General features: G+C 49.8%; 2 protein-coding genes across 2 annotated transcripts in view; one reads left to right on the forward strand and one right to left on the reverse strand.

Annotated features, from left to right (window-relative positions):
* COPA (COPI coat complex subunit alpha) overlaps nucleotides 1-12,717 on the forward strand; it is a 32,909-nt gene extending 20,192 nt beyond the window's left edge. The window contains exons 19-33 of the mRNA XM_083476284.1: nucleotides 7-48; nucleotides 459-648; nucleotides 1,536-1,631; nucleotides 2,183-2,271; nucleotides 2,611-2,734; nucleotides 2,967-3,056; nucleotides 3,756-3,865; nucleotides 4,793-4,870; nucleotides 5,422-5,490; nucleotides 6,640-6,776; nucleotides 7,800-7,986; nucleotides 8,742-8,852; nucleotides 9,673-9,834; nucleotides 10,621-10,815; nucleotides 12,113-12,717. Of these exons, the coding sequence (XP_083332410.1) occupies nucleotides 7-48; nucleotides 459-648; nucleotides 1,536-1,631; nucleotides 2,183-2,271; nucleotides 2,611-2,734; nucleotides 2,967-3,056; nucleotides 3,756-3,865; nucleotides 4,793-4,870; nucleotides 5,422-5,490; nucleotides 6,640-6,776; nucleotides 7,800-7,986; nucleotides 8,742-8,852; nucleotides 9,673-9,834; nucleotides 10,621-10,815; nucleotides 12,113-12,172 (1,740 nt within the window). The 3' untranslated portion in view covers nucleotides 12,173-12,717. The remainder of the gene's footprint in view (nucleotides 1-6; nucleotides 49-458; nucleotides 649-1,535; nucleotides 1,632-2,182; nucleotides 2,272-2,610; nucleotides 2,735-2,966; nucleotides 3,057-3,755; nucleotides 3,866-4,792; nucleotides 4,871-5,421; nucleotides 5,491-6,639; nucleotides 6,777-7,799; nucleotides 7,987-8,741; nucleotides 8,853-9,672; nucleotides 9,835-10,620; nucleotides 10,816-12,112) is intronic.
* Nucleotides 12,718-13,243: 526 nt separating this feature from the next.
* On the reverse strand, nucleotides 13,244-25,350 carry MEN1 (menin 1). Its single transcript, XM_083478308.1, has 10 exons — nucleotides 25,139-25,350; nucleotides 23,057-23,507; nucleotides 21,356-21,564; nucleotides 19,678-19,806; nucleotides 19,514-19,554; nucleotides 17,898-17,985; nucleotides 16,874-17,010; nucleotides 16,198-16,336; nucleotides 15,266-15,439; nucleotides 13,244-14,227 (listed from the first exon to the last, which is right to left on the reverse strand). The coding sequence occupies exons 2-10, from the start codon at nucleotides 23,490-23,492 to the stop codon at nucleotides 13,796-13,798; spliced, it is 1,785 nt and encodes a 594-aa protein (XP_083334434.1). The 5' UTR covers nucleotides 23,493-23,507; nucleotides 25,139-25,350; the 3' UTR covers nucleotides 13,244-13,795.
* Nucleotides 25,351-25,380: the final 30 nt, after the last annotated feature.

Consider the following 25,380-nt stretch of genomic DNA (forward strand, 5'->3'; position numbering starts at 1 on the left):
GACGAGAAGACTCGGTTCAGCTTGGCTCTCGAATGCGGCAACATTGAGGTGAGACGCGGCGCCAGCTCTCCTCCAGCCATCTCCAGGAGGGCTTGCACGCAGATCTAAGACCTAGAGGTGTCTCTCACAAGGGTTCCACGCTTCCTCCCCCCTCAACAATCTGTAATTAGCTAGGTCTTTAGTTAAGCAAATCCACTCCTTCATTCCAGCATTATCTCCTTTCCTTTTTTTAAAGCAAACTTGCCTTTTATTGGCAAATTCTGTCCCAGCATTTGACTGCTAAGCCATAAAATGCTAAATCTTCCTCTCTATAGCTCAGTGGTGGAGCATGAAGGTTCCAGGTTCTGTCTTTGGTGAACTTTTACTTGCATGATCTCAAGAAGCAGGGCTGGGAACAGCCTCTCTGCTCTGCCCCCTTAGGTATTAACCCGAGGGCCGTGTTTTTGGTGCTCTTTTAGATTGCTCTGGAGGCAGCCAAAGCCTTGGATGATAAGAACTGTTGGGAAAAACTGGGGGAAGTGGCCTTGCTCCAAGGGAACCACCAGATCGTGGAGATGTGTTACCAGCGCACCAAGAACTTTGACAAGCTCTCCTTCCTGTACCTCATTACGGGCAATCTGGAGAAACTGCGCAAGATGATGAAGATAGGTTGGTCTCTACAATGAATGGCTCTTCCAGCCCATACGGAGCCAGAAACTTTCGATGATTCAGGAATGTGTTACAAAAAAAATAGAATTGTATGCAAAAGACTGGCCACCTTTGCAGATGATGATAAAACTGGATTCCTGCCTTGTCTCAGTTTACTGTGAGCCAGCAGCACATGTCCTGTTCCACTCCTCCTTCCACCCAAGGGCATAGAATTGACTAGGAAGGGATAGCTTGATGGGACATCTGAACCCAGGATCCTGTTTCGTTGCTTACATATACTCCTGGTTTATATGGGAGCAACACACCAGGATTTTGGGTACGGACATAAGCCATCTCTTCTTGCTTTGTTTTTCTCTGCTTTTCTCCAAAGGGAAGAGCGAAGGAGCTCCGTGTACTAGCAAGCTACTCATTCACAACAAACCCAGAATCAGCAGAGAGTTCTGACATATTGTGTGGGAATGCAGCCGCCTGCCTCTCTCGTAGCATGATCACAGTTGCTGACATTTGGCCCTCTCAAAATGTCGTGACTATTGAAAAACTTACTCCTAACAGTCAAGGACTGGGAAATGGTGTTAACCTCATAACAAGACACATTCATCCCATCCCAGTGCAAGGCAAACCATGTGGAATCCTAGACGTGGAAGCTTCTTTGGAGGCTGGCTACTGACCACCAACCTTGATGCAAGGGAAAAAAGCAGGACGAAATGCGTAGTAATGGGAGGTGGCTGCCCTTTTGCAACTCATGAATCCGCTTCAGGTTGGGAGAGGGGAGATTTGTAGCAGCAGCAGCAGCCAAGAATTCTGCAGTGAGCTAATGCTTGAAACTCCTGGGTGAGAGTTGGGTGTGGAGGTGACCCATTTTCCTCTTTCCTTGTTCTTTGTTGCAGCCGAAATCCGGAAGGACATGAGCGGCCACTACCAGAATGCCTTGTACCTTGGGGACGTGGCTGAGAGGGTGAGGATCCTGAAGAACTGTGGACAGAGTGAGTAAGCTGGCAATGTGAGCTTTGGGATTCCTAGAAAAACGAGCACAGTTTCTATTCACAAGAGCACAAGAGGAGACTGCTGGATCAGGCCAGTGGCCCCCCTGGTCCAGCATCCCATTCTCAGAGTGGATAACCAGGTGTCCCCTTATGGGAAACTTGAAAGCAGAAGCTGAGCCCAAGAGCCCTCTCCCCTTCTGTGGCTTCCAGCAGTTGGTATTCCGAAGCATTGCTGCTTCCCAACTTTGGAGACAGGGCATAGCCATCATGGGTGGGAGCCACTGGTAGCCTTCTCTCGATGAATTTGTCCAGTTCTCTTTTAAAGCCACCCAAGTTGGTGACCAGCCACAGGAGAGAGTTCCATCGTTCAACTAAGAGCTGTGCAAAGAAGGGCTTTCTTTTATCTCTCCCCTTCCCTCCCCTTGCCAGATCCCACCCTTTCCAGGCCGAACAGGGTAGCAGCTATGGAACTGTTTCCATTTGCATGACCAGACTACCCTGGAGAGTTTCCCACCATCCTGACCTTTCTCTTGCTTGCATGTCTCTGTCAGAGTCCCTGGCCTATCTGACGGCTGCAACCCACGGCTTAGATGAGGAAGCAGAGAGTCTGAAAGAGACCTTTGACCTGGAAAAGGAAACGGTTAGTGCAGGCTGGATTTGGTTGGCATGCCATTCTCCCTTTGCCTAACACTGGTGGAAGAATTTCAGTCTGGGGGTGGGAGCTTACAAGTCTGTAGTTTACCAGACCTATTGACCCAAGTCTCTCAGGTTGCATCACGAACCCCCGACTCTGCATCTCAGAATGCATAAGCGTTATCACCCACCTGCTTGCAGTTTGAAGCTTTCTCCCAAACTGCCCCTGGGCTGAAATGGCTGTGTGGCTCCCTACCTAATTCCCAGTCGGCCCTTTCCTTGTCCCTGTGGAGAGTCTGCAAATTTACATGGAGGGTTGAAAGTTCTTTGTTTCCTCTTCTTCCAGATCCCAGAGATAGACCCCCATGCACAGTTGCTCCAGCCGCTTGCTCCCATCATGCCCCTGGACACCAACTGGCCTCTGCTCACTGTCTCCAAGGGCTTTTTTGAAGGCACAATTGCCAGCAAAGGTAAGGACACTGTTACTGGCAGGCTTCCCCTTCTCAGATTTTGCATCGGAGGTGGGGAGTGGCAGGGGCTCCCAGGTATTGAGGCTGCTCCTGTCGGTGGCTGCTGCTGTCCTCTGTGGAGGCCAGAAATGGCTGCTGTCAAACAGGGCCACTGTACCTCAAGCCGTGCCTGTTTCTTAAGGCTGCAGAATCCCACCACAAGACAAACTGGTGATCTTGTTCTTCTCTGCAGGCAAAGGAGGCGCGTTGGCTGCTGACATTGATATAGACACAGTAGGTACCGAAGGCTGGGGAGAAGATGCTGAGCTGCAGCTGGATGAAGGTGAGAGCTCAGCGGTGAATTCCCATGAGGGCCAGGTTTTGGTTTAAGGTCGTATACCATCCTTCATCAGAAGGCCACAGGGCAGTTTGCAACATGCAATGCAGATGTCACTGCATAGTATCTGTACAACATAAAAATTGAAACAATCGTATGAATTTGATTGTAATACTAAGGACTGCATTATAAGTTTTTTGTAACAGCAGCAGCAGCAAAAATAAGAAAGGAGAAAATTACCATCAGGGTGTTTAAAGTATGAAAGCAGTGCACAAATCCTGAGTCTTCTCTCTATCCAAAGGTAGCTCTTAATCCTGGCCACCCACAGAAAATGACAGACCTTCCCAGCTCTCTCCAGGGAACTTTCCTTCCCTCACCTGGGACTCAGCTATACAGCTGCAAATAAAACATTTTGAATGCTATGTAAAGTACAATTGGCACACTAGATGGCGACCGTGAGCTATAGCAAATTCAATGCGTTTTTCGAAAGGTTTAAAAAACAAACACATTTTCGCAATGTTTTTAATGTGTGTAGATTCCACCCCAGTCTCTCACTCTGTGAATCTTTCCTGCTCTGCATGACTTAATAAAGGTGTTTCCTTGCCACCACTTACCAATGAAGCAACCCAACCACTTCCTGTTTTTGTATGGGGTGCATGTCGGACCTTCTTAAACTCCTCCAATCCATGCTCTGTCCTCTTACAGATGGCTTTGTGGATGCTGGGGAAGGTTTTGGAGACGAAGCCTTGGCTAAAAGCCAAGAGGAAGGAGGTGGGTGGGAAATCGAAGAGGACCTGGATCTTCCCCCTGAACTGGTAAGGATGGGTTTCATTCATTTCAACTGGTGGGATGTATTGCAGCAGGACTGGAGGGGAGGGCAGACTAAAAACAAATGCTTACACATCTCCCCTTAAGTCCATCTCACTCTTGGCTCATTGAGTCTGGACCATTTTCTTCCTGGCAGCCACTCTCCAGCATCCTAGACCGTGAGGGGCCTTTTCCCTTTGCCTGCTCCTGTCCCAGTTCCCCTTTACCTGGAGGCTCCAGAGATGGAATCGGGGACCTCATGCATTCAAAGCATGAGCCGCACCATTTCTGAGCTCTGGTTCCATCGTGGAGAACATTTTGTCACTGACTACCACATGAGCTCTGTGAAACCTCCATGTCCGGGCGCAGTCTACCTCAGATATCTTCATGCACTAGAAAATGGGGAACAGAAACGCATGTGTGGGGAAGATGGGGAGTAGCGGGATAGCTCAGTCAGTAAAAACATGCAGATTTTAATCTCGGGGTCGTGGGTTTGAGCCCTGCATTGGGCCAAAACATTCCTACATTGCCAAGAGTTGGAAGAGATGACCCTCGTGGTCCCTCCCAGCTCTTCTGTGATCAGACATTTGCTGTTGTGTTTCACCACTGGTGTGAATGAGGTGTTCACATAGAATCATAGAATCATAGAGTTGGAAGAGACCACAAGGGCCATCGAGTCCAACCCCCTGCCAAGCAGGAAACACCATCAGAGCACTCACGTTGCGGCAGGTGCCATAGTAGGAAAGGAAAATGGGATGGAAGCACTAGTTTCTGTATTTTAGAGTTTTGTTGGAAGCCGCCTAGAGTAGCTGGGGTATAAATAATATATTATTATTATTATTATTATTATTATTGCATTGTAACCAGGAAAACTTCCATGTCTGAACGCACCATAACTGCCCCTCCTTCTCTCTCCCCCACCCGCTTTCTGCTAGGATGTTCCTGGTGGTCCTGCTGGAGAGGCAGAAGATGGCTTCTTCGTGCCGCCCACCAAAGGCACCAGCCCTGCCCAGGTAGGAGGGTGTCTGTGCTGAGGCACAAGACTCCTTGAGACCGGGCAGCAGACAGTGCCGATCCCTACAAGTAGCAGAGAAAAGGGAGGTGGTTGGGAGTAGGCAGAGACTTGACGCTTTCCTGCATTTCCCCCCAAATGCAAGTGCTGCTCCCAGGCAGCTGGCTGCGATGACAAGCACGCAACTGAAACTCCCATTAAAAAAATAATCCAGAAGGGTCTGCCGGGTGAGGAGTCTGCTGCAGCGAAAGCATCCGAGAAGTCTCAAAGGCGAATCAATGCATTGGTCCTCAAGACGCTGCAAGACATGCTCGTTTTGAAAGTGTAAAAGACGAAAAAAAGCAACAGGAGCTAATTTCTGTAGGCTGAATTGAAAAATCTGGCCAGACTTGCAGAGCTTTTAAAAAACCAGATAAAACCAGGCAGATCCTTCAGCGCCCTTGGGCTGGTTCCTGTCTCACTGCGGTGGAGGGCCAATGGGATAAGCTCACCTCCACAAGTCCTCTGATTTCTGTGGTTCTAATCAGGTCCCTTTCTTTTCTCCCTGCTTAGGTCTGGTGCAACAATTCCCAGCTTCCAGTTGATCATATCCTTGCTGGCTCTTTTGAGACAGCTATGAGGGTGAGTTGCCTGGGGACAATGTCTCTGCACTGGCCTTTTTTCTTTTTCATACAGTGTGTTGAACTTTGGGGTGCATGTCACAAGTGGGGTTTTGTCTTTGTCACAAAAGCTTTGTCCCCAGTGAGCCTTGCTTCCTTTCAGGGGGTTGTGACTTCTTGCCTGCCTGAACGTGAGCACAGCTCTCTGCGGAAATGGTTGGTTTGGATGCCTGCACAATGCGACCTTTAAAGGATGTTGTTATTTTTATTTATTTAACTTACTAGTTGCTTTTTTATTTTACAAAAGTAACTCAAAGTGACTTACAAGAATTATATTTACATTAAAACCAGAATAAAACCAAGAAAAATCTGAAACACATTCATATTTTTAAAAGGCAGGATTAAACCCAGTGAAAGAGGCCACAGATAATTAAAAGCCAAAGGCCTGGCAGAACAGAAATGCTTTTGCCTTGTGCCTATAGAAAAGTTGTGATGGTGCCAGGTGAGTCTGCCCAGGGAGAACATTCCACAACTGAGGAGCCACCACCGAAAAGGCCAGTTCTCATGCTGCCACCCTCTGGACCTCCAATGGAGAGGGCACACAGAAAACGGCCTCAGATGATGAATGCAGGCTCCAAGTTGGTTCATATGAGGAAAGGCAGACCTTGAGGTATTGAGGTCCTGCTCCACATAAGGCATTATAGGTCACAAACAGTGCTTTGAATCTGGCCTGGAAACTAACTGGCAGCTAACGCAGTTGGGCCAGGATTGATGTTAGGTTCTCAGACCATCTTGCCCACGCATAGGCAAACTCAGCCCTCCAGATGTTTTGGGACTACAATTCCCATCATCCCTGACCACTGGTCCTGTTAGCTAGAGATGATGGGACTTGTAGTCCCAAAACATATGGAGGGCCGAGTTTGGGAATGCCTGCTCTTGCCCCAATGGGCAAATTCGGCAGCATTTGCGATTTCTAAGCAGTCTTCAAAGGCAGTCCCAATTATAATGCATTGCAGCCACTTAGCCTAGATACGGCAAGCCAAGTGATAATTTTAGAGTAGAGGAGAAGAATGAGAGAAGGGGAGTCTGTGCAGCAGAACTTGGTTGGGAAGTGAGCCCACCCCCCCACCCCCCGGTAACACCACCTCTCCCCCTCCCCTTTCCACTGCAGCTTCTCCATGACCAGGTGGGAGTGGTCACATTTGCCCCCTACAAACAGCTGTTCCTGCAGACCTACGCCAGGGGGCGCACCACGTACCAGGCTCTTCCCAGCCTCCCCGCCATGTATGGATACCCCCATCGCAACTGGTAGGTGTGAGCGCCCTTGTTCTTCCTGCCGCGGCTGGCGGCTGCACTTGGTTGTGGGACCCAGGTGCTCGCCATGAGCTCTCTAGGTTGTGAGCAGGAAACAGGCTTTGCCATGGCCTACCCCTGGCTGCCTTCTGCATGCATGAATTCAGGAGCAGGGCTGTGGGCTGATGCTTAACCTCAAACAGAGGGATCTTGTGAAATGCTGCATAGCGTCATATACACTGTTTGTCATAAATCTGACATCAAGAATCACAAAACAGAGAAACCAGTAGGAGAACACTTCAATCTCCCAGGACATTCTATACAAGATCTCAAAGTAGCTGTTTTACTACAAAGGAATTTCAGAAATAGACTGGAAAGAGAAGCTGCTGAATTGCAACTCATTACCAAACTTAAAACCATGGAGAGACCTGGTTTGAACAAAGACATTGGATTCTTATCTCATTATACATGACTTAGCCATTTTTCACCTTCTCACCCCTTGCCTTTTCCTGTAAGACCTATTGCAGTCCTTAAGAGTCGTCAACAGGCTCATCTCAGCTATCTGCCAATCTCCCATTCCCACCACCCTTCTGAGTAATACCCCTCCCCACCTTCTCTCGATATAGAAGGATCTGGCAACTTCTGTTTCAGTGTATCTGAAGAAGTGTGCATGCACACGAAAGCTCATACCAAGAACTAACTTAGTTGGTCTTTAAGGTGCTACTGGAAGGAATTTTTTTATTTTGACTATGGCAGACCAACACGGCTACCTATCTGTAACTGTTTGTCATACTCAGACTCATCAACATTAGTAGCCATTAACTTAGGCCCATTAATTTCGACAGATTTACTCAGTCAAGCTTTCTTGGTGTCCATCCAATAATAAGCAAGTCCTTGAACATCCCTGCCTCCCCCTTCCTTGACCAGCTTTACCCCACACCTCATTTTTACCCCTTTTGCTCTGGAATCGGCTAACAAAATGTTGCAGTTCAAGCATCTGTCGTAGGCAAGTCCTCATACTGCCTCCTCATTTTCTAGGAAGGACGCCGGCCTGAAAAACGCCCTCCCGGCTGTGGGACTGAAGCTGAACGACTTGATTCAGCGGCTGCAGCTGTGCTACCAGCTCACCACAGCTGGCAAGTTTGAGGAGGCCGTGGAGAAGTTCCGCTCCATCCTCTTGAGCGTGCCGCTGCTGGTGGTGGACAACAAGCAGGAGATCGCGGAGGTGAGCTGTCGGTTCATTTGCATCATCCAAAGCAGACTCAGCCCACTTGCTCTCTGTTCAGATAAAGAGAGGCCTTCATACATGTTTCTCAGAAGTGTTGCGGCGCTGTGGTCTAAATCACTTGGTGGTTCGAATCCCCACAACGGAGTGAGCTCCCATTGCTATGTCCCAGCTTCTGCCAGCCTAGCAGTTTGAAAGCATACCAGTACAAATAGATAAATAAGTACCACTGTGGCAGCAAGGTAAATGGCATTTCCATGCGCTCTGGCGCTTGTCACAGTGTCCCGTTGCGCCAGAAGCAGTTTAGTCATGCTGGCCACATGACCTGGAAAACTGTCTGTGAACAAACACCGGCTCCCTTGGCCTGAAAGCAAGATGAGCACCGCAACCCTATGGTCGCCTTTGACTGGACTTAACCGTCCTGGGTGCCTTTACCTTTTTACCTTACTGTACTAAAAGAACACCACCCTGATTCTGCACTGGGACAAACTCAGTTCAAACGCTTTAATCCGTTGTGCAGATCAAGTGTGTTGTCAATGTTGCTGCACCAGCCATCCACTCATTCTCTTCTGTTCAGGGGTATAGGGTAGGCTGAATGGCCCACCCCAGCAGCATGGAATCTGCTCTCTCCCTACATGCCCCTCCTCCAAATCTCCTGTTTTTATTTCAAGCTTTACAAAGCACTGCTCCCCAAATGTTCAAGCCGTTGTTTGTAGCTAACGTGCCCTGGCTCGTTCGTTCTTTTGTTCTGACAGGCCCAGCAGCTGATCGCCATCTGCCGGGAATACATTGTGGGGCTGTCCATGGAGATCGAGAGGAAGAAGCTGCCCAAGGAGACCCTGGAAGAGCAGAAGCGCATTTGCGAGGTAGGGCAACCCCTCTCTCTCTCCATGACCTCACGCCAAGGGTGCAAACATTGGGTTACCAAAAGCATCCTAGCTGTTACAGTCTGCCAGAAGGCAACACTTATGCAACTCTCTGTGAACAAGAGCACCAATAATTAGCTAAGAGATCAAATGAACACCATTAACTCTATCAGGGGTGGTCAACCCCCAGTTCAGGAGCCTGATCTGACCCTTAAGCAACTGGCTCAAGACCCTACTAATTTTTGGCAGCAAAACAAAACACACACAAAAACAGAGTAGAGGGCAGTGTTGGAATGGGAGGGGCTAAGAGCTCTGGTGGGGATGCAAATCACCATCTTCTGATCATCTGAGTGACATCCTTCCTAGCTGACCTGCATGGATCAGTTGAGGAGGGTGGGGGCCATAGGGTTGGCCACACCCACCACTGCCCTGCAGTCCCCGGAGAGTTGGTCAGGCCTTGGCCAAAATGGGTTAGCCATTTCTGATGGCAAGTTCAGAAAGCAGTTGCATTTGTGGAAAAACCCGTATCACAGTGGATCCGAGGACCCCCATCATCTGCCCCAAAGCCTGACCTTAGTGGTGCCATTGTCTCTTGAGTCCATCGTGCCTATTACCCTGAGTAGGAGCAGCCCTCCAAGACCTCAGACAGAGGTCATTCACTTACCCTGGTACCTGAAACCTTTTAGCCGGCGGTGCAACATCCATGCCACATGCAAAACAGCTGCCCTATCCCTGAGCTGCAGGCCTGTCTCCTGCACACCTCAGCGGTGCCCCAACCAAAGCAAACTCCTTTTTGGAACTGCATCCTTCTTCCCAACAGATGGCTGCCTACTTCACCCACTCCAACCTGCAGCCCGTCCACATGATCCTGGTCCTTCGCACAGCGCTCAACCTCTTCTTCAAGCTCAAGAACTTCAAGACGGCTGCCACCTTCGCTCGCCGCCTCCTGGAACTGGGGCCCAAACCGGAAGTGGCTCAGCAGGTAAATTCCCAGAGGAGCTGCTCAAAGCCATCATCTTCATCGCCTTCAAGGGCTCTAAGCACAAAGGGCAGAGGGTGTTTTGAAGTGTAATAAACCAACGTTGCGGTTCCGGCACAAGATATAAAATATCTGCAGAATGATCCCTTGGCGCAGGAGTAGTGCCGCTGTGACACAGGCCAACTTTGATGGATGGGGGGGGGTCAGTCACCTGATGGCGTGATAGTTTCAGGTGACTGCCCACCTCTCGAAGTTGACTTGTGGGGAGAGAGGTCTGCTTGGCCATGGCGTTCCATGCAATGCACTTCCAAGGCAGCACCCAGAAGAATTTAACTTGACTCCCAGTAGCTGGTAAGCTGACTGGGTCAGTCCTGTTAGCTGCAGAGGTCTGCTTCACCATTGTGAAGGGCGTGTCCTGGCATGTGCAACACCCAGCAGGATTGCACTCTCCACTTGCCCAGCTGGTGAGCAGGGCATGCACTCCTGCTGCCTGCAGGGGTCTACTGAAGCAGCCAGGATTGAACCCCCGCATGCCAAATCGCCCCGCCAACCAAGACTGGCCCGTGAGCTGGAGGTTCCCCTCCTCTGCCTCTGTACAATTATGTAAAGTCCCTTTTTCGATTCTTTACACTCCAGGGGAATCTTTGCAGTGCAGTCTTTCCCCAGCTCATTCTCCAGTGCAGTCTTTCCCCAGCTCAAGTGTTGAGACAGAACATTCAGACTCCCAGGCCGTCTACCCTGTTTCTCCTTAACAGCTGCTTAGCTTTCCTCTCTCCACCACCATTGCAGACACGCAAGATCCTAACCGCGTGCGAGAAGAACCCCAGCGACGCCTACCAGCTCAACTACGACATGCACAACCCTTTTGACATCTGCGCCGCCTCCTACCGGCCCATCTATCGGGGCAAGCCAGTGGAAAAGTGTCCACTGAGCGGAGCTTGCTACTGTCCTGAGTTTCATGGCCAGATTTGCAGAGTCACAACCGTAAGTGCCACCTCCTTCCCTCCATTACTGGCAGTAACTCTCTCCTTGGAGACTTTTCAGCCTCTTTTGGTTACCTCTTGGCAGCCTTTCTCGTGGTCTCCGTGGCAAGTATAGGGCATCAAGGGTGTCCACATGCTGCTGCTGCCAGATGCTGTGTTTTGACAGAAGCTGGCTGAAGCATCACTCTATACATGCTGTAACTAGTAGGATGGTAGTAATTACTACTAGTTACTACTAGCCTACTAGTACCAGTTACTACTATTTGTAGTAGTTACTACTACTAGTAGTAGTAGTAACTAATTGTTGTAACTAGTAGCGTGCACCACTTTTGAATCTGGGAGTGTACCTTCTCTTATTACTCTATGCTTAAAAACCCCCCACACTACTACTACTACTACTACTACTACTACTTTTATTATGTAGATTAGTAACCCAAGTAGCTCCCTTCTGTTTGCAAGGATAGTTAATAATGGCACCCTCCGTCTGCAGTCTGACATGGCGCAGTCCATTCTACCTCTGCAGGACTGTACCATCTCATTTTGCTGCATGTATAGATAAATTAGGCCTCAGCTTCCTCCTGTTGGGGTGGGAGCATTAATCTTCCTCTTCTCACAGCATCGAGAGGCCTGCTGGCTACGAGTTACTGCTGGAAGGGAGAATTTCTCTAGGCTAACCTGTGACCCTCCAGATGGTTGTTGAGATTACGATTCACATCATTCCTGCCCACAGGCCAGGGCTGGTGGGAGTTGGGAGTCCCAACAACGTCTAGAGAGCCAATGGCCCTGCAGGGAGAGTTTCAGAGAGGCAGTGCTGGCAGCCCGTTGCCCCTGAATGCGGAGATGCCTTGATTTTCCCACTGCTCTGGATTGGCTCATGTCACATCCTTCCATTGTCATGAGCTCCTGCATCCCAGCACTTGCCAGGTTTTGCTGCGGGAGGGAAGAACTGCCCACCCTCCTCTATTTTGCAGGGCTCTGTGTAGATCATGCCTCTCCTTGGTAGCCACCCGGATGATGTGGTTATCAAACGGTTTAGCATCCTTGGACTGCTATATCATCAGGCTGGCTACCCTGAGCCTGGCAAGACCTTGTTTCAAACCCAACACTTGAGTTTCAGAGACACACAGTGTGTCACATCCATGGTCTGGAAGTGCTTAGAGGAGCGAGAAATTTCCCTGCTTTCTGAGGTTCAGAATGAGGCTCTCCCTGGAGCAAGACAAGGGGCTCTTGCCATATTAAAAGGACCCCATGGTTCCAAGTCTAGGAGGTGCTAACCATGTCTTTCTTTGGCTCTGCAGGTAACAGAGATCGGGAAGGATGTCATTGGCTTAAGAATCAGCCCCCTGCAGTTCCGCTGAGGCTGTCCGGTGACCAAGCAGCTTTCTACAAGTATCCAGTTTTTTTTCAAGTTCTACTTTTGGCTGCTGCCCCTTGTACCTCCCCATTTCTGCTACCATTAATACGCCCCCTTTCCACCTGTGCTCACCAGGCCCTCTTTGGGGCTGTTCAGATGCAAATCTTCAGTCTCAAGTGTGCAGTCACAGCCAGGCGTGAATGCTGTGTCTCCCTCTACCCCTTTCCACATGTAGCTTCCATGAGAATCTGGGGGATGGAATGGGCTCCTCCCAGGATCCCACCAACTTTCCTGGATGTTTGTTGGGGATCAGGACTCGAAGATGCTACCAGAGACTGCAATAATTGGGTCGTCTATTCACTAGAAGAGGCATTTGAGGTTTTACGTCTCATATGCGGGGGGCCAAAGAGGGGCTGAAACTCTACTCCACTCCTTTTTGTATTCTTCACCCTCCCCACAAAAACTCCCTGTCCCTTTCTCTCTGCCCCATCTCCTTGTTTTCCTTATTAACATTTAATAAAGTGAAATCACCCAAGAGGGAAATGAGAACGTTGTGCTCATTGTGGTTTCAGAAATATTCTGTTGACATGAGAAGGCATGCAGCTGTTGGTGTAAATTTTCGGGAGGTGGAGGAAACCTTACCAAGGGGTGCATAGACCAGATGTTATAGCGACATCCTAGATGGTGATGATGCTTCATTGGGATGAGGGTGTCCTCAGAATGGATTGGTTATACAGAAACATCTGCCTGCCTTTCAGGTCCCACCAGCTTTCTCTGCCTTAGTCAGCAGCAGAGAAGTAGTAGAATGGCTACAAGCCATGATGGTTGTATTATGCTGCTGAATGCCAGTTGCTCAGAAACCACAGGAGGGGAGAGTGCTCTTGTGCTGGTTTTCCACTGTGAGAACATCTAGATGGACTAGATCCAGCGGGCTACAGCTCCCTTCAGCCCTAATCTGTCACTCAGTTCTGATGAGAGATGTAGTCCAATGAACAGGTTGGCTCTAGATTGTATTTCCATCCTCTCACCTGTCCCCAAAGACGTAACATACCAGCATTTACACTGGAAACATGAATTGCTACAAGAGATTTTTTATTTATTTAAAAAAAACCAACAACTTGAGATTTATTAAAATGTCCTTTTAGGAAAAAAAACATCCTGTAAATTAGTACAAATGACAGCAGCGGAGGCAGCGAGTCCCCTCTGCCTACCGCTATTTCACACGCATTGATTTGTGCTCAACCCACAACTTCCTGGGCACCATGGAAACTGCTAGCTGCCCCTTGTCTCTGGCAGGATTTGCACTCATGTCTCAAACCTCCATTCCCAGGGAAGAGTTACAAACAAAATAAAAAATGCTTCCGATCACAACCCAGAGGAATCCTGCCTGTGTTGCGACTCAAGCAGGGGGGCACGCCAAGTTCTCCTGGCTTTGGGGAGCTGGGGGTCTAGAGAGCAAAACATGGCTCTGCAGCACAGCTGGGAAGATTCTCGACAGACCTGCTTGCCCACCCCGGCTACTCCTGGCTGCTTGAAGGAAGCACAAGAGCTGTGACCCTGGGTGGACTCTAGACAGCTCCAAGATATTGCTCAAGGAAAGGGCAGAGCTCTGCTGCCCCCGGCAGGCTCAGAGGGACTTGCGGGGCCGCTTGAGGAAGGAGAGTGTGTAGTCCCGGGGGGCCGAGGCTTTCTGCTTCTTCAGCTGCACCTGGGACTGAGCTGTCAGCTGCAGCTTGATGGCGCTCGAGTTGATCTTGGCTGCCACCAGCAGCTCCTTCATGCCCTTCATCTTCTCGCTCTGGAAGGTGAGGACGGGCCCTTCGGGAGGGGGGCTGGGGCCGCTGCTGGGCCTCTCTTCCTTCTCCAGGGGTGGCCGGTCCACTCGCTGGCTGGAACTGGGGCGCCGGCGCTCAGTCACTTTCTTGGGCAAGGGGGGCTCCTCGGGCTTGGACTCCCGGCGTGGACCCCTGCGGCGCCCCTCCCGGGGGTCTTCGCTGCCTTGGTCGTCGTCCTCGTTGGCTTCTACCTCCCGACTCGCCAGGGTCACCTTCTGCCGCACCTGAGAGGGAGGGGGGAGTAGTCAGAAAGCCAAGGGCGCCCGTGGCACGAAGCTGAAGGCTGCTTATGATGCCCTGCCTATCTGGGCTGTACACTTCCGGGACACATTTAGTCACATCTAAATCTTGCCCCTGATATCTAGCTGGTGCATTTTGACATCTAGAGAACAAGCAATGTCTGCCTGCCTGTTGATTTCACATGCAATTACTCTGCGAGTTTTTAGAATCTCAGCTGGGCACTTAAACACTCTCCTTGTGCCTGTTAAACATGCATCTTAATTAATTTCATTATTATTAATTTTTACAAAGTATAATCATATATAAATAAGAATAAAAATGTGCACCCCACCACCACCACTATTCCATTGTAACTATCCAACCTCCCAAAATTTCAACACCTCTTGCAATGGTTTCACCCCTTTCCGTTTTAACAGTACAAATTCTACAAACAACCTTACATATCTCCTCAAAACTATTTCTCTTTTTTTTAAAAAAATACTTATTAAAGATTTTAAACATTAAATTCACATATAACACAATACAAGACACCAAAAACAGCAGAAAAACAACAACAACAAAGGTAACATGTAATAACAAACACACCACAAAGTCAAATGTTCAACATCCATCATTTCTTAAGCTTTTGGACTTCCTCACATCTCAAAACTATTTCTCCTGGATATTCCCTACCTTACCTTAATGGCATATGTTAATTATCATTAACAGCTTTATCCCACACCTCTTTATACCATTCTTTTAATTCATTTCTATTCTTGCTATACTGCTGATTTTCTTTTTTTGCTACGTCCCCCATAACCCACCCTTCTCTCCCAAATCTGTCTGAATCCTGGTAACAATGGAGCTCCCTCTTTTCCAGCTAATAAACACACACCCCATAGACACCATCTAGGCCCATCAAGGCCCCACAAAATCCTGCCAAGTCATTGCACCCCTTAACAGAGCTTGATGCTGGCCATTCCTCCCACCTTAAAATGCTCTGAACTTTACCCCCTGCAACCCGCTCTGCCACAAGCACTCACCATCCCATCAAAACGGCTGAGGGACTGGACCAGGAATGTGGCCCATCCCACGTGGAGGACGGGCGTGGGACTCCCCTCTTCCCACTTGCAGATGCCGTCGTAGAAACGAAGAAGGTGGGCAAAGCACTCCGGGTCCTGCAGGGCCGAGCCGCCTCCTCCTTGCGATGGCGAAGCCTGGGCAAGACAGGTCAGGTTGTTCGGTGAAGAGATGCCACCCTGGCACCAACTGGGCCTCTGCCAACGAAGTCTGCCAAGGGCATTCCTTTCCCTGATCCAATTCACAAGTGCCTCTCTCCCAACTCAACTCTCTCTCTCTAAAGCTTCTAAAAAAACTAAAAAAACCCTACCCCTTCCTGTGATCCCCTTGCCAAATCTCTAAGCCATACTCCAGTCAGCCTCCCTTTAGAAACTCCCCACCCCACCCATCTACTTCATACACCCTCTTGCCATTTCACTAAACGATTAATAATGCTTTTCTGCTCCACTCACCTCTCTCTGTCACCTTTTAAGACGATAACCCCTCTATTTTTGCCTTGACTGGATGCCAATAACCCCTTTTCAGGCCTTCATGGTTTCTCTCCAAGCTTCTAGTCCTCAGTGCAAAACGACACTTATCATTAACATCCCCTCTGCTTTGCACAAAGTCGTGTGTTTTCCACCTTCCCTTCTTGTACAATTTCACACTGTTTCCTGTGCCTTTGTCCTGCCTTCTTTGCTTCTGGCAAAGTCCCAGCCCAAATTTTGCCGCACCTCCTAGAATTCCCACCCCGCTCCATCCGACTACTTTCATTCCACCTAATTATACTTTTCCTAACACCCGGCATGTGGCAGTGAAAAATAAATAGCAAAAGCAGAATTTCCTCCTCGGCTGACGAATGCCAGCAAGGCACAACATCCATCCTTTACGTCGCCTGTCTGCTCACCCGCCTTACCTCTCCCCTCTCGCCAGCCCCCTTCTCCTCAGCTGAGTCAGCAAGGCTGGCCACCTCTTTTAGCAAGTTGGGAATCACGTCATTGGCCACATCAAAAAATTCCTTGTAGATCTCTTCATCTTCTCGACAGTAGTTATAACTGAGAGGGGGAGAAGAGAAGGGGGCAATGCCACCATCAGGTAACAGCAGACGTGGGTCTTATGCAGAGATATCTGGAACCTCTGACAGCCCAACAAGAGGCAGTTAACCACAGGCAAAATTTTCCCCATCACTGCATCTCCACCTTGGAATAAGTTAGCCACTGCCCACAGAGCAATCTTGTTCTCTTTAACAAACTCTGGAAAAGGGTTTTTTCAGGAGAACTAGACAAACATCAGTAGTTGCCCCCTCCCCAAATAAAAGGAACTGAGGAAAAAATGCAAATTTATTTTACCCTTGACTGGAGGCCAAATGAAACCAGAACTTCAAATGCATGGATGCAACCACCAGGCTGTGGTAAACTCTACAATGGCCAGCAGCTGCTCTCCGGGGCTTCAGGTACAAATACGTGCCAGCCCTTCTGGGAGATGCCGGGGACAGAACCTGGGACCTTCTGCATTCAAAGCAGGGGTCCTGCCACCAAGCTCCACTTCCTTCCGTTGTAAAGGCAAAATGAATAGGATAGGAAGACACTCACTCTTGGATCACGGTGGCTGAATCAGCCCAGGCTTCCAGTGCTTCCTTGACGTTTTTGTTGCGGCAGTGATAGCCGGCCAGGTACATGTAGGGGTAGATGTGCTCGTTGTGGTAGTACTGCTTGGCTGAGTTGATTCCCTAGAGGAAAAGGGGGGTGGGAGATAAGGGGGGGTTCAGGGACAGCAGGAGCTGATCCATGAAGACGCCCAGGCTCAGGTGTTTCGGGGAAACATCTAGGGCTGGGTGATACCTGCTTTTCAACATTGTGTCAACAGGCAGCCCCAAATGGCCATTCCTAGAGGCTCCAGGAAGCAACTGTGTACAATAGGAGGGCAGCAAACCCGGGAACAGCTGCATCCTGCAACATGGCAGCAGGTGCAAGTGCGCACCCCCCTCACTGATCATAGGTGGTCTGGAGAGCCTCCCCTTGAGGCTGTTCCAATGCCTTCTGCATCATCAACTCAAAAGAAGAAGGCTCCCTTCACTTAAGATCCTGCTCATCAGCTCCAGCCAGCCTGGCCCATGGGCAGAGAAGGTGGCAGTTGGAGTCCAGCAGCAACTGCAGTGCCACAGATCTCCCCAACCCTGCTTTACTCCCTGGACCCCACTTTGAAGGGCCAAAATCCCAGGCATTCCCCCCCCCCTTGGTGGGATGAGGGAGTTAAAACACTGCAAAGAGAACCAGGGCGGTTTTTCATTATTATTTTCTAAATTACAATAATACTGCTTGTACATTTTGCTTCATATCTCAGGTTCCACAAAAGCTAGAAACTTACTTTTTAATAAAAAGAAAAGAAAGGAAGCTGGCAATCTGGAGATGGTTCATCTCGGGGACAGGGGAACGGGACTACCCCCCATTTCACACACACACCCCACAGATCTAGGTCATGCCCCACCTTCAACAACTTTGCTTCAGGCAATGTGGTGTAGTGGTCAGACCAGGGTTTGTATCCCCTTCTTGGCCACAGTACTGCCAAGCCCAGCCTACCAGCACCCTTAGGGGCAAGGGGGGGGGGGGGAAATACCTGATGGTAAATGAAGAGGGGGTCTGGGCGGCCAGGGGTGGGCTCCAGCTCCTCAAGATCTGCCAAATTCCCCAGTGCCATTGGGTACCTGCAGAGGAAGCCAAGGGATCACTGAGGACAAGCAGAGGTGAGAGGAGGCCGAGGCTCCCAAGGGGACCATTTAAGAACACACAAATAAGAGCCCGAGGGCCTGTGGATTCGTGGTTGAGCACGGGGAGACAGCTCAGCCATTGCAGTCAACACATCTCTTCAATTGTATTATCATTGCTTCTTTTATTCCTTGCAATAAATTACCGTATTGGCCTGAATATAAGCCTCATTTTTCCCCAAATTCCGACCATGTAAAATTAAAGTGCAGCTGAAATTCGTGACCTTGCAAAAATTGGCCTTTACATTATCACTGCTGAAACAGACATGCGGTAAAACGTAACGGGTGTGGGTGCCTGCGGAATTTTAAAGGAGTGGTGTATATTCATGTATTGTCTCTCCGCCGCAGCCCCCCCCCCCCATGAATTTTAAAGGGGCGGCTTATATTCGGGCCAATACGGTACAACGAAAGAAGAGAAGCCATAAAAATGCAATTAAAAATCACACCACATCCAGTGCAGGGCATTATAATTGCTACGGCAGGTAGGGAGCGGAGGGGCAAAGCATTTAATGGACTGCTAAGCCGCTCGGTGATTTTTAAGAGGTCTGACTGGTTATCTCAATATATTCTACACATTCACATTCTATACCAAGGCACTCTTCATATTCTCTCACACAGATGACATACACTCCACTCTTTGATCATAGACCCTCCAGCAGGAGGCAGTATCTGCACAGGTAATCTGAGCCGCTTTTAGGGGAGAATATACCACCCCTGAACAAACTTCAGAGTTTTCCCTTATTGCTGTTGAAATTGACTTCAGAGGTTGTTTTGTCCCATGCCTTAAGAATGCCTGCATCCCCTTCCCATATTGTTCTTTTTCTAATATTTAGTGCCTATTTCCATCAAAAGAGTGAGTTTCAGAGACCAAGTCTTTTTTTTCCCTTCTGTATCTAGCTAAGACTGACTTAAGAGTAGACCTACTGAAATCAATGGACTCGAGCTAGTCACAACCAGAGTCCACCACCACTAAACTCCTGGCTGCTTTGGCTATTTCCAACTCACGTGGCCGAGACTCTCTGGAAATTACTCAGAAATAGCTGGAAGCTCCTCTAGAAAGGAGCAAGACTCCCTCTGCAGACCTCTGCAACTTAAGAACATAAGAGCATAAGCTTATGTCTGCTGGATCAGGCCAAGTCCTCTTTTAAAGCCATCTAGACTGGTGGCCATCACTGCCTCATGTGGACATGCGTTCCATAGTTTAACTATGTGCTGCATGAGACTAAGAAAGACACAGAGAAATGAAGCTGTTTGGGCTCTGTTAGCTAACAGCATCAGGATGGGGGCTGGATTCCTCTCCCTAGAGCTGCCTTTCCCAAACTGGGAAGACTTACAACTCCCATCAGCCCCAGTGAGCATGACCAACATTGAGAGTTGCATGTCAAGCAAGATCTGGAGGGGCCAAAGGTTCCTCTGCCTAATGATAGGGCCGGGCCCTGTGTGACCAGGCCCTCTCTAAAGTACTTACTTCTCCAGGTGGCCCAAGTCATAGAGAACCCACAGCAGCTTCTGCAAGGGATGGAGACAGAGAGGCAAGCATGAGAGGCATCATGATGGTGGTGGTGATATCGGCTCCAGTTTCTGCAAACCCCCACCAAAGGGAAGGAGAGGGGTTGATCCATGTCAGCTCACCTGTTGCAACTGCAGCAACTCCAGGCTATCCGAGTGCAAGTCGATGGAAGGATTGATGGCACACACCATGAAGGCCACCTCCATCTGGCGGGTGCAGCACAGGTAGGAACCCTTCAGGTACAGCCAGCTCTGAAAAGGGGGAGGGAATTTTGCAGGTGAGAAGTCTGGGTGGGCATCAACTTTCCCATTGCAGGATCTTTCTTTCTTTCTTTCTTTCTTTGGATGGAACCTGGGATCTTCTACACTCTAAGCAGATGATTCTGCCACCCATGAAACACAAAGACGTTGCCCTCTGCCAGGTCGGACTGTTGGCCTTTCTATTCCACTATTGCCCACCCTGGCTGGCAGCAGCTCTCCAAGTTCTCGGACTGAGGAGGGTCTTTCATATCACCAGGATTGAGCCAGGGGCCTCCTGTATCCTAACCAACATGCTCTACCACCCAGCTATGATCTCCCTCGTTTCAGATATTTGCATAGTGTTGTGTGGCTGAAGGTATACTGGAGAGCTTTATTTTTAAAATACAATAGCAATAACAATAATAATAGAAAACCAATTTCTGGAGGGTGATTTAACATGTTAGCGATAACAACCAAGCCGCCTCACTCAAGGAAGGATGTTGGCAATTTCCAGGTGGAATGGCAACAAACAAGACAGGCATAAAGGCGTCCCTCACACGCCCAGTAGCATAGTATGTGTTGCCAGCATGCACATTCAACTGCCTAATGGCGTCTGTATCACCCAGGAGATTGCTGTCATAGAAATAAGAAGAGTCGTCTGGAGAAGTCACTTCCTGGCTTGCACGGAGAAGCAGTTCTCAACTGAGTGCAGCAACAGAAGCAGGCAGATGTACTGAGGCAGCACCAGGTGTTGAAATTTTGTGCCCCCTAACAAATTTGCACCCGGGGCAACTGCCCCTGTTCCCGCCCCCCCCCCAACTAGGGCGCTGCTCACGCCTTCCTTGTAAGCTTTCCAGAGGCATTTGCTGGAAGGCTGACAGGCAAATTGCAGTTGTGGCTGGGTCTCACCAGGCAGCAGCACTAACATAAGAATTTTCATGAAGGGGGGCAGGTTGTATTTCACATTTATTGGCTGGTCAAATCCATGCACAATGGACCTATTCCCAAGATTTATTTTTGCCTCTAAACGGAGATGCTCAGATTGGCCGTACGAAACAAACACACATGCTCCTATAATAATGAAATGAAATTAAATGTGTACACCATCTAAAGCTAATTCGCTCCTATGGAAGAAGTGGATGGAGTACAGAACCTGCAAGCTACAAACCATCTACAGTGGTGCCTCGCAAGATGAAAAGAATCCGTTCTGTGATTCTCTTCGTCTAGCGGTTTTTTCGTCTTGCGAAGCAAGCCCATTGACGGATTAGCGGATTAGCGCTATTAGCGGCTTTTAGCGGCTTATCTGCTGATCGGATCAGCTGATAAGCGGCTTAGCGGCTTAGAAAAAGGGGGGAGGGGGGGGAAACCCGCAGGAACTCGCAAGACATTGTTGTCTTGCGAAGCAAGTCCATAGGAAATTCGTTTTGCGAAGCACCTCCAAAACGGAAAACTTTCGTCTAGCGAGTTTTCCGTCTTGCGGGGCACCACTGTATTCTGTTGCACCTGCCTCCTATGTGAAGACGAGAGGGGAACATCCTCCCTTCCTGAGCTGATATCTTACCCGTTCTGCCACACCAGAGTTGACCGTTTGCCCACGTCGGTCCTCATTGCCTTTGCCGTGCCATGTCACCTCCGCGGTCTGCTCCCCATCTTTGCCAAACACCACCCAAGCGTGGTCCTCAGAGAGTGCCAGGTGAACGTCCAGAAGTCCTAGGACCTGGCAGGCCCCCACAACTGCAAAAGCCACCCCAGAGCTGTCTAGTTTGGTGCCTGGTAAAAGAAAGAAAAGGAGCAGGACGTTCAGGACTGCTTGAAGAGCAGCGGAAAAACACTGTTGCATCTTGATTAAAAATGGGAGGCATGCAGCCGCACTTAAAAGAATTGTTTTTGGAGGGTGAAAGCTGCCCACCTTTGGAGAAGCACACCTGTGGCCTCTCTGCATGAATTGCTGTTATGAGCCAGTCCACTGCTTGGAAAGAGCCATGCCCAGAGCAGTACAGAGACACCCTGAGCTACAACGTCTGAAAGCAGGTAATTCTGCTGTGCTTGTGCATGAGGAGTGATTGACGGTTCATGCCACACCCACTGCAGATGATGGGCACAATTAACCTTCCTCCGCTGGCTTATGGCAGCTGGCTGGTAGGAGGCAAAGCCAGGACAGTAACTCAAAAGGTGAAGCAGTGGACAGCCTCTTCCCTTGACCTTGCAGAAGCCTTTTATTAATTTATATTTTTTTTGCACAAACATCAAATGAGCAATTTACTCCTAACACCAGTTTTGAGAGTTACTGGTAATTTTGCTGAGAGCCTTCTTTCTTGAAACTCCAAAAAACGGGAGACTGTAGCTTGTCTTGTAAAGGTAATGGACCCCTGACGGTTAGGACCAGTCGCAAACGACTCTAGGGTTGCGCACTCATCTCGCTCTATATGCCGAGGGAGCCGGCATTTGTCCGCAGACAGTTTTTCCGGGTCATGTGGCCAGGCGAACAAGAGCAGCACATGGAAACACCGTTTACCTTCCCGCCAAAGTGGTACCTATTTATCTACTTGCACTTGATGTGCTTTCGAACTGCTAGGTAGGCAGGAGCAGGGACCGAACAACGGGAGCTCACCCCATCACGGGGATTTGAACCGCCAACCTTCTGATCGGCAAGCCCTAGGCTCTGTGGTTTAGACCACAGCACCACCCGCGTCCCTTAGCTTGTCTTGTACTACAGGCCAAAGATAAGGCCACCCAAACAATATAGCAGCACATCTAAGAGGACCAGCAAAGAGGACCAGGCCTTGCTCACTCTTTGTTTTCAAAATATCCGACATCCCCATCATATAGAGAGATAGTAGGATGCAGCAGTTAAACGTGCTTGACAATGACCTGCGAGGCCAGGATTTGAATCCTTGCTAAGCCATGAAACTCGCTGAGTGACCTTGAGCCAGTCAGTGTCTCTTGCCCTAGCCTGCGTTGAAGGGCGGCTGTGGGGCAGCATTTATTTGCTTATTGATTTACTAAATGTATAAACCACCCTTCATCATAAGATCCAGGGGTGTTCACAGACTAAAGTACAAGATAAAAACACAAGTAAATAATTGAAGCAAATCAAATCAAAGCAATATGCCCCCCCAATGGGGAGGAAGAGACCCAAAACTTCCCTGCAAGAAAGGGGGAACATAAATATAATAAACAAATATAAGTATATGCAGGGCAACATGAGATCGGCAGCTGAGCACTTGGGACAGAGAGCAGAATGCTCCCTTTGTGGCCTCACCTGTGATGAAGCTGAACAGGGACTGGATGTGGGCCCGATCCTTGAAGTAGGAGCGGCTCAAGCTGTTCCAGATGACATCGGAGACTTTCTTGACAAGCTCCCGGGAAGAGTAGCCCTCTGGCCGCGGGTAGAGCGAGAGATCCACGGCCCCGCGGATTTGGGCAGTGAAACGGGCATGCAGGGCCCCAATGATGCTCAGGTCAGCCACCGGGAAGTAGGTCAGGCTGTCGGGACCTTGGGCAGGCTCGAAACTGATGCCCGGCACGTTGGTGGGCAAGACGCGGTTGACAGCCAGGAAATGCTCCACGAAGCCCAAGACGAGCGAAAGCAGCACCAGGTCGGGCTGCTCCCGGCGAAGCTCCAGCTCAAAGAGGCGGACCACATCCGAGACGGAGCGCAGGGGGAAGAGAGCCTTCTGAGCACCCTTCAGCCCCATGGCCTAGGGGGCGCGCTAGGGAGCAAGCAGAGAAGGAGGAGGGTCAGAATTAGCAGGGGGCAAGAGGGCAGTCCAGCTAATTCAAATAGGACAGAGATGGGGAACTTCTGGCTCAGAGCTGGGCTCATAGATACTAATGGTCAGGGATGATGGAACCTGGAGTCCAGAACCATATGGCAGGCCACAGGTTCCCCACCCTGGTGTAACAGATGTCTGCCAGCTTTTAAAACCTAACAGCAGGAAATATCCACTCTTTCTCGGTAAGCACAGAGAGGTCCATCCAAATCTTCAATGGGGTCGTGAATAAAGTAAAGCCAGAGTAGATTTTAATCTTGACACTGACTTAAATGCCCACTAGACCATTAGTGTGCGTGACACATTGCCTTGCTTGGAGGTTGGGGGCAGGGAACCCACCTCAAACTGGAGACCAGACAGTGCAGAACAGGAAGTTTCAGCCTAAGAGCAATCCTGGTTGAGGAATTTTGCAACACCTAAGCTGCTTGAAAGCTCAGATCTGGAGCCTGGGGAGATTTGGGGTAGCAAAATGGTTGAGCGCTTGTGTCAATGGGAATGTGGCAGGCCCAGTGAGGAACAAAAGAATCTGCCTCACAGATCTCCGGCAGAGCCATCCGTCTTGGGAGTGCAGCGCTGCCAGAAAGGGACACCTCTTGCTTGTAGTGCACCCCATGCTTGTGGGGAACCTGCTGCTAAATTATCATTAGGCAAATGACCAGGCTTGGTCTCCAGATGCAGCTGAACATCACCCCTTGTTACTACTGACCATTGGCCAGGCTGGGAAGGGGATGGTGGGGCTTGCAGTCCCACATCATTGGGGAACCTAAGACTGGGGAAGACTACCTTTGGGGGGGGGGGTCTCAGGCAGGGGTCTTTCCCCTGGAGATGCTGAGGATTGAATCAGCAACTTTCTCCATGCAAAACATCTGCTCCACTGATATACAACCCTTCTCCAATAAAGCTATGAACTCACGGGGTTGCATTCAGTGAGCCATTGGCTCTTCCCTCCTTCTCTGTCAGATGCAGACATAACACTGGCCTACTTGGGAGAACCGTTTTTTAGGGTTCTGCATCTGAAGGGCTTTGAACACGGAGGAAACACACTGTTCATTCATCACCAACCTGCTGCCCTCCAGATGATCTGGGCTGCAACTCCCATCACTCCCAGTCCTCTGTTTTTGCCGCCCAAAACATCTGCAGGGCATCAGACTGCCAAAGGCTGCACCACATCAATTCTTGACGATGTGCACAAGCCCACACCCCTAAAAAGTTTGGGAATACCATATCGGGAGGGAGTACAGCTCAACAGCAGAGCATCTATCGCGCATGTTGCACCTCTGCCGTGTTCAGGCGGGAGGATGCGGTAGTAAGGAGATGCCCTGGAGAACTACTGCCTGCTCTGGGTTTGGCGGGCAAACGGAGCATCCGGGAGCTAAGGCAGCTCCTTACACTTTATAAACATGCTTCGATCCGTATCTGCGGGAAAAGCAATATCGCAGAACAAGAATCCTCCGCGCGGAGGTGTTTTGATCGCACCCCTCCTGCATCCCACCCACCCAAAACGATCAGCCACAACCTCACGCTGCACATGAAGGGGGGGCGGGGAGAGAGAAGAAACGAGCCGCACCCACCCCAAGGCTGTTGCAATTTGCAGTTGCGCCTCTGCTGCACCAGGATCCTCGCGGGTGGGGAGCCGATGGCGGGGCTGCATGCAGAACGGCGCCTTCCCAACACGCCCCCTCCGCCTCGCCTCTCCTGCTCTCTCATTCGAATGCGCTCTTTCAGCCGTGCGTACCCCCGCCGCGCGCGCAGGGCAGCATGGGAGTTGAAGTCCCGCGTTGGCAAGGCATGCTGGGGGAGCTCCGGCGGCCAG

This window comes from Podarcis liolepis (assembly GCF_965112155.1).
Source record: "Podarcis liolepis genome assembly, chromosome: 15".
In the NCBI taxonomy this organism is placed as follows: domain Eukaryota; kingdom Metazoa; phylum Chordata; class Lepidosauria; order Squamata; family Lacertidae; genus Podarcis; species Podarcis liolepis.

Bases quoted from the DNA above. Each gene is read 5' to 3' on its own strand.
- MEN1 (XM_083478308.1), bottom strand. From the start codon at position 23,492: ATGGGGCTGAAGGGTGCTCAGAAGGCTCTCTTCCCCCTGCGCTCCGTC. The intron at 15,440-16,197 runs GTAAGGCGGGTG...TGTCTTGCCCAG, and splicing joins GGGCTGGCGAGAGGGGAGAG to GCTTCGCCATCGCAAGGAGG. The intron at 14,228-15,265 runs GTGAGTGCTTGT...CCTCCCTCTCAG, and splicing joins TCAGCCGTTTTGATGGGATG to GTGCGGCAGAAGGTGACCCT.